Source organism: Sinocyclocheilus rhinocerous, unplaced genomic scaffold, assembly GCF_001515625.1.
Source record: "Sinocyclocheilus rhinocerous isolate Xijiao unplaced genomic scaffold, SAMN03320098_v1.1 scaffold3201, whole genome shotgun sequence".
Lineage (NCBI taxonomy): Eukaryota > Metazoa > Chordata > Actinopteri > Cypriniformes > Cyprinidae > Sinocyclocheilus > Sinocyclocheilus rhinocerous.
Genome location: NW_015662182.1, coordinates 48,669 through 57,282, shown reverse-complemented (window position 1 = coordinate 57,282; position 8,614 = coordinate 48,669). Strand labels below are relative to the sequence as shown.

The following is an 8,614-nucleotide window of genomic DNA, read 5'->3' as shown; positions in this document are numbered from 1 at the left end:
GAATCTTCAAGCTCAGTCGTGACTGCATGTGGCCTTTCTTGAGGAGTGGCTTTTTTCTTGCAACCCTCCCATACAAGCCACATTTGTGGAGAATGTGAGATATTGTTATCACATGCACACAATGACCTGCAACTGTAACCTCTCTGACCAGTTTCCTCCTGGCTTTTTCATCCAGTTTGGAGCGACGTCCTGATCCAGGGAGGGTCTGTGTTGTACCAAATACCTTGCACTTCTTAATAATGGACTTTATTGTGCTTCTAGGCATTGATAAAGCCTTTGAAATTTGTTTGTATCCATCTCCTGACTTGTGCCTGTCCACAACTTTATCCCGGAGATCTTTTGACAGTGACTTACCACCAATTGTTGATTGTTTGCTTCAGTTGCACTACCAAGGACTGAAATGTTTCAGGAAAGCTCTTTTCGTGCCTGTTTACACCTGGTCACTTCATGCGTTTTTTCTGATCGGATAGCTATCCGATCGTGAAAAGACCAAGTGTAAATGCCCTCCGAAACGCATTCAAGACGGATATAAATCCGATCACTCAAACCACTTCAGGAGGTGGTCTGGGCCGCATTCCAGACGAAACTCGACAAGTGTAAATGCATCTGGTTGTTGAAACCACATATGTAAATTTTACTCCTCCCAAAATTTTAAAATAATAAACGTGTGAGAGCATGTTATAGGCTATATGGCATTAGTCAGACTGCGCTAATGCAACACGCATCGCTGCAGACGAGTAGCTGAGTATCTCTTCAGCAAGCCGATGCTCAAACTGCCATGAATGAAACTGAAAGTAAGACACAGACAGTCAACACACAATCATCTTCATTAAAAGTAGTAAGACAAACTTATCTTTCCAGTGCTGATGCCGCGCGCTCTCCTATTGTGGTCTTTGATCTTGAAATGAGCTGATAATTAATAAAATGCAGCGCTTATCTTTTGATTTCGTTGACGTGAACTTAAATATAATGCGGGAATTGAAGATCGGATTTAAATCCATTTTGCGACGACACATTTATGTGGTTTTAACAAATCCGATAGATATCCGATCAGTGAAAACACATTAAATGACCAGGTGTAAACAGGCCCTTCATGCTGAGCTAATCAAAATGATCACAGCTGATCACAGTTGTAAGTCAAATGGCTTTGTGTGCCATTGAGAAGGTGATTAGCTACACCTGATTGAGTTTACAAGTCATTTTTAGGAGGGGGTGATCCTTTTTCCAACTCAGTCATTCTGGTTTTTTATTTATTTATTTTTTTCTGACATGTTGGTGTATAACATCTTTCACTTGGATGTTATAAGTTGCACTGAAATGTAAATACAGCGAGATATAACAAAAACTGTGTCCGTCTTTATTTCAGGCTGCAAAGCAACAAAATGTGATTCTTTTAAAGGGGGGTGATTCTTTTCTATACCCACTGTATAAGCTCTGATTTTGGAAGGAAATATTAACACGAACAAGTTTTTCCATGCTTCCTGAGATTTATGCTAATGTTTATATTCAGCTATAAAAACATATAGTTATAAAATACGTAAACATTTGAAACACTCACAGTTGCAGGTCCAATGATAGTGACACCCTTTTCATCGGCTGTTTTGATGAGTTTGCAGGTCAGAGCTTCAGGAATGCCTTCAGCTATGATAGCTATAGTGTGTATCTGATAAAACAAGAAGACCATGGTTATACCCACAGTTGAAGCTACAGGTACTGAATACCAACGTGTCATACGAACAGTGGTGCCCACTAGCCTGAAATGGGAAAGGAATACATTAGACACCGTATTCTCAGGAACATAGGTTGAGTTTTTTTTTTTTTGCATTTGAAACGTGCTGCAACTCCAAAGCGACTTATATAATGAAATTGACGCCTCTCACGCAAAGCGCACACAAATATATTTACGCGCACACAAAATATCAGTTATAGCATTGCAAATACGAACATAACAGCGTTGGTCTCTGTTTATATGTGCAATGTGGCAATAAATTGATATGATTCTGTACAGGCTTCAGAGATTATCATAGCTGGATGCCATTCTTTAATAAAAATAAATAAAAAAAACTTTATTAGCTTTATTTACCAGCTAACAGAAATGCTGGGCTGTCAATATAGGATTTTACCTGAGGATACTGCATTGTCTCCATGGTGCTGTCGAAAGCTGAGCGAAGGGAGGCAAAATTTATGAGCACATCAACATCTGGATGTTTCTTCATAGCATCAGCCATGTTCTTATAGACGGGAAGTAAGATCTCCTTATGACCCCAGTAAAACTTCTGCTTGTGGTCACCACTGACACACACACAAACACACATAATATAAAAATCATAAAAACCGACTCATGCCCTCAATCCCCAATCACATTTTACAATCTTATGTGCCACATAATGAGTAGAATAAACCAACTATTAGACATTGCGCAAGTTACATTAAATTTGATGGTAGACATTCAGCATTAAGGTTCTTTTTAAATGTACTGACGTGAAGGGGTAGATCATTGCGACAACAGAGGGTTCTTCACGTGAACACACGTAATCAAAATCCAGCATGCCCTGAACTGCCCGCGTCTGCATGCCCCACACGATTGCCTTAGTCTGCCTGCTGAATAGAGTCGTGGCTTTAGCTAAAGGGGTAGAGAGACAAACGTTAGACTTAAATTCCACTCAAAGTAATTTGCCTGCTTAATGCCATAAATCAGTGGTTCTCAAACCTGTCCTGGAGTACCCCCTGCCCTGCACATGTTGTATGTCTCCCTCATCTATCACACCTGATTCAACTCATCAGCTCATTAGTGGAGACTGCAAGACCTGAAGTGGGTGTGTCAGATATAGGGAGACATACAAAACATGCAGTGCTGGGTGTACTTCATGGAGAGGTTTGAGAACCCCTGCCATAAATCAAATGCAAATATAAAGACCATTTAGTTCAACCATGCAGAATGAGGAGTTTTTTTTTTTTACATTATTGCTTCATATGCCTTAAGTTTGAGTGTCTAAAAAAAAAAAAGACAAACAAACAAAAAACAAATGACATCAATAAGGGTGTGAAAAGACTCATGGAAACAAGACTCAAAGAAACATGGAAAAGGGATACAGAAAATGAGAATTAGACAGACAAGAAAATGCATATTTTAATCAAGGTATTGTATAATAATGTCTTACTTAAAAGTATAACAATTTTAGATTAATTTTGGGTTTGACACTATATATGAGAAATATATACAGTACTATAATTTTTTTTAAACTTTTGACAATATTAAATATATTTTCAAAATATGGAAGTGGCCCTATTAAGTCCAGCTAGGGTTGTGCCGATAGACGATAGTATCGTGTATCGACGATAGTCAGAGATATCGCCTGTGGCTGATGCCACTGATGATAGCAAGACGATTATTATTATTATTATTATTATTATTATTATTATTATTATTATTATTATTATTATTATTATTATTATTATTATTATTATTATTATTATTATCAGGTTAGTAATACTATCTAATTAATATTGGGGCTTATTTGTTCCATTATTTTTATTTTTCTGCGTTTTAACAGTGTTGCGCGTTATAACCAATCACACACGATTATGTTATGCTTATGAATGCAATGGCCAATCAGAGGCGTTCAGATGAGTCATCGCTAAAACAGCGGAGTTTCGCAGGCTGACGATAGGACGATATGAAAATTGAGCATATCGCCCAACATAGTCCACATATATACATATATAGTCCAGCCAAATCTAAGTTTTTCATATTTTCTCAAAGATATTAGACCAGCAAGTAAAAAATTAATGCAAATTCACTCTTATATTAGGCAGCACTTATAGAAATGCAAATACTGTATGTGCTAGTTATCCCGGTACACAAAACAGCATTATGCAACATTCCATTTCTGTTATTTATGCTTTCAAACAGCCATTCAACCTATTTAATCAATCCTAAACAGATTTTTGTATTGTACTGTGTTTATCAAACAACACCAAAAGAGTAAGAGCTTCTCAATATCCTCAATCTGATTACACTTTATTTCGATGGTCCACTTTAGACATTCTATTAACTATAAGTAACTTTGTAACTACATGTCAACTAATTCTCATTAATTTGCAACTACATGTCTACTAACTCTCAGAGTAGACTGTTAGGGTAGGTTTAGGGTTAATAGAATAAGTTGACAAAGAAAGTGTTAGAAGATATTAAGCAGACAGTCTACTAATACTCTACTAACTGCTAGTTGACATGTAGTTGCAAAGTTACTTACTGTTAATAGAATGTCTAAAGTGGACTATCGAAATAAAGTGTTACCCTCAATCTCTCTTTCTCTTATCAATGCTATTCATTGCCTCCTGGTAATTTACTATGCCTATGTGCCACAAAGTCATAGGCTGCATCTGAATAGGCATACTTCACTATTATAAAGTAGGTGAAAAACAATATGTGAAAAGATTAGTATGTTGGAATTCATAGTATTCATACCACAGCTGGCAGTTCACCTGTTGTACCTACACTTGTTCAGGTTGTAAGGTAAACTGTGAATGTGTTTCAGACAATGACAAATAATTAGATGAAGTTAGCATGCAGTTTAATCAGAACAGCAAATGAATGGCCTGCATACAGCTTTTTTCCACAACAACAAAAAAAAAACATCTAAAAGCAGCTTTTTGCTGCTCACATGCAACGCACATAGACGCAAGTTGGGCTGACGTTACGGAGAGACAACAGTCCCAGGCTTAACCAAGTGACTACATTTTTGTCAGACTAAATTTGTAATATTCTCATTCTGAATATCAGCACTCGTGAACAATCAAAATAGAGGACCAGAACTACCTCTTGGATTATTGATTAATAACTGCTGCCATGCCAACATATGACACTGTGCAAAGAAACGCACTAAACACTTGACCAGCCCTGAGCTCTTACCTTTAACCACTGCATTAAACATGGCTATTGCAGACCATGAAACTAATTATGATGATGAACAGAGAAAGAAAATATGACAGCATGAGGAGAGAAAAGAGACAGAATGAAAGAGAAATTAAAATAATTAAAAATGACTAACAGAACAAAAACATTGGGAAAAAAAAACAAGACAGAAGGTAAATGTAGAGAGAAAAGTAAAAAAAAAAAATAAAGGTGCAGTAAGTAACTTTTCACTGTATAAATTGTTTGTACTTTTATCAAATCTGCCCAAAATCTTATTATTGGTTCACACAGCATTCATGAGCAGTGTGTAATTATTTCTGCATATTTCTTATCACCACACTCTAATACAATTCATAACTAATGGCAGCTATAGAAAGAAATAATAAATAAACAATCAACTTCAACACTGAAAAAATGCTATTGAACACTTTTTTTTACTTTATAAAATAGATACAAATAATCAATTGTATGCAGCTAAGTAATTTTCAACTAATTAAATATAGCTTCAAAGCTAATTTTCCAAGATGCATGATTTTAGTGTGAAAAAAAATCACTAACCTTTTCGGTTTAAAGATATCCAATTTTACACAAATGCAAAAAATACAGTTCTAAAACTGCAAAAAAAATCAAAATAATAATAATAATACAAAAATAAATAAATAAATATATATATATATGATTTAAACAGCTTTTAAGCTCAAATAATAATATAAGTGTTTCTAAATGATAAGCTTCACATTTCCTCCAAAAGCTGGTCCCATTTACTTCCACTTGGCCCCATTTACTTCAGGTAATCAACATTACACCACAAATGCTATCAGCTGAGCTTAACTTGTACTGAATTCGGAATATTCTTTTAATGACAAGTTTTAGTTACTGTTTTAAAAACTACATCGGCCTTTTAAACTAAAACATCACAGTAATGTTTAAAAAACACCTTGATCATTTAAAAAAACAAACTGAACATTTAAATGCATATAAAACATTTTATGAACATTAAGTAAATGTTTAAAAATTTTAATATTTTAAAATAAATATAAAAGTCAAATGTCAAGCTTGTGCAAAAAATGTAAAAGAATCTAGAAACCTCTAGGGTAAAAATTCTACTTGATCTTGACTTAAAAAAAAGTTACTGGTTTGTGGTGGTAGCTAAACAAAGTTACTTAGCGCACCTTTAATTGAGCTACAGTTAAAGAATCAATTAAAAATGTGAATGTGTTCTTCAAAAGTTCTCTTAAAAAGTTGCTGTGACTGTGATATTAAACCTCAGCTGAGCTCTAAATACCTCGTGGAACACCTGCTGTGGGTGTCATGCCATCAGTGACACTAGTGGTCAGTTTGTGTTCAGAGAATGAAGTATTTCTGGTTCTTGCTGGCATCTGGAAGACAGAAAGAATGAACGAACTTCTGAAAGGGTTTGTGGGCCACTGAATTTTAGCATTTATTACTATAATACAACATATTTAGTTATATAACAGCTGTGATATGTTCTGCTGTTGGCACTGAATTTAAACTGTATTCTAAATCCAATATGGTATATGACAAAAATTGTCATTGTAGTATAAAGATGCACTCAGACATACATGTATGAGATGAACATTAATGTATGAATCAGAATTGTATGAATTCAGAATGGCAAGAATTTTATGTGCCCATGTAATGTTTATGAGAAATGTTGCTATAAACTTCTCCATCTTGCCAACACTTGACTACAGTATCTCAAAAGACGGATCACATGTACTCCAATGTCTTCATTCTCTTTGGTGGTCACTACATCATGTGCTACTCATTTGTAAGTTCACACATGGTCGCTTTTGCTCATGTTGCCACAAATGGCCAAATCTAATAAAAAATGTATTGCATCGGAACTAGAAAAAAAAAACACACTGTATGCGTTTACATGTTAGCCACTGGGATAAACTATAAAAATACACTTACAGCTGCACTAGCACTGGTGTTCAACAGGAAATTTGCAGTGTGTGCTGCCACTGGAGGCTGATTGGGGATTGGTCGATGACCCAGTGCCATGCCAACAATAGCAGTCATGTGAGTCTCTGTGCCAAAGACATGGATGGGAATTCCAGTAGTCTTTCCTATTGCAACGAAAAGGGAACCAGAACAACAAAAGGATGCAGAAATATGAGATTACATGTGTGTGAATGGACATCTCTAAACATCATACACTATTGAACACGGGGACATTTTGTCATGTTCAGATTTGACCAGTGAATACATACAGTATAGTGAAATTATTACACATCACAGATTGACCTAATGGCTAACAATCAAACTTGGAAGTAAAATTAATAATTAATACATCTTTACTTTTTCTGATCTGTTTGAGGCCTACACAGAAGAACAGACATGTAAGACTGTGTCTGCTGTTAGTGGTATAAAGCGCCCTATCATTATCAATTATCTGTCCCAAATCCATATGAATGGGTCAAATAGATGGAAATTAATATTTACTAAAGATTTACTAAACAGGGCAAATTAGTGCAAGACAGCAATCCCATAAAAGTGCAGATGAGAGTGGAAAGTTCTGTGGTTCATCTACTGATGCCTGTTTCACACATACTCCATCTGCAGTGTGTATGTGGTGCATATTTTTCCCGCATCCATGTTAACAGATTAGAGCGTTCACACTGAACGTGGTTGAGGTCCGGCAGTGCGTTCCAGGAGCGGTGCATGTCTATTTGCTTGTCTATTGACCGAGTCTAATTTTGCTGTGCTGTACACGCTGAATTAAAGTGACAGTGCATTATTTGCGGTAAAAATAAACATGGATTGTCACGGAAATGTAGTAATTTCACACTTAATTGATATAATTAAAGTCTACTGTGTTTTACAGTCAACACGTGGCTTTTTGGCTAGATTTAAAACAAGGGAAAAGTGCACTTTTAGATAAACAAGGCAACACAATAGATGCACTTGTGGAGGTAGAAAAACTAAGTTCTTTAAGACCCGCGGGATTGCTTGTAATAAAGATTTAAATGCAAAAGAAAAGGCAGGAGAGCCGACTGTTTCTGTCAGTGGTGAGTTTTAATTTAAAATGTTTGTGATAGCCTACTTTTAATAAGAAAAGTAGGCTATATGCTGTGTTTAAATGTGTTGCCACTTGCTTGAGCAACTTAATATACAAACCTACAAGTCAAATGCATGAATAATATGCTGTTTGTATTGACTGAGTTTAAATGAATGTCTATGAAAGATTGTATTACTATACTCAGGGGTTAAAGCAAAAAAAAAATCCTGAGCCTGAACTTTTTCCCGGGGGCGGGGCGGGACAGCACATGCAAAGCATGCAATGACTGTGGCAACTTTAACATTGAAAGGACATTATGGCAAAGTTATTGCTTTCTTTATTCAAACTGATTTTTTTTTCTCATGAATATATGGTTGACCTGAAGAATGAAAGCTATATCATACACTTGGAAAATTATGAGCTATATCACCGCTTATCGACACTAGGGGTGTGACAATAAACCACGAGATGAGACAAAATACAGATACTTGGTTCACTAGAACGAGACAATATCTTAATACTATTTTTAAGAAATTTTCAATGAAACAATATTTGTCTTTTAATTACAAAAAGTAAAACAATGCAGTTGTATTTAGAAATATTTTAACTAATCTAGGGCTGTAACTAATGATTATTTTGGTAATCAAGTAATCTACTGATTATTTTGACAA

The 8,614-nt window shown here is 35.5% G+C and overlaps 1 protein-coding gene across 2 annotated transcripts in view; it reads right to left on the bottom strand.

Annotated features, from left to right (window-relative positions):
• The window catches only part of aclyb (ATP citrate lyase b), a 35,802-nt gene that overhangs the window by 13,118 nt on the left and 14,070 nt on the right, over nucleotides 1-8,614 (bottom strand). Inside the window, exons 11-16 of one of the 2 annotated variants that reach the window (XM_016537990.1) lie at nucleotides 6,857-7,011; nucleotides 6,204-6,297; nucleotides 4,916-4,957; nucleotides 2,482-2,623; nucleotides 2,124-2,292; nucleotides 1,559-1,663 (exon numbers count right to left, since the gene is read on the bottom strand). In XM_016537990.1, the coding sequence (XP_016393476.1) occupies nucleotides 1,559-1,663; nucleotides 2,124-2,292; nucleotides 2,482-2,623; nucleotides 4,916-4,957; nucleotides 6,204-6,297; nucleotides 6,857-7,011 (707 nt within the window). The remainder of the gene's footprint in view (nucleotides 1-1,558; nucleotides 1,664-2,123; nucleotides 2,293-2,481; nucleotides 2,624-4,915; nucleotides 4,958-6,203; nucleotides 6,298-6,856; nucleotides 7,012-8,614) is intronic. The other variant, XM_016537991.1, reaches the window with a different exon arrangement.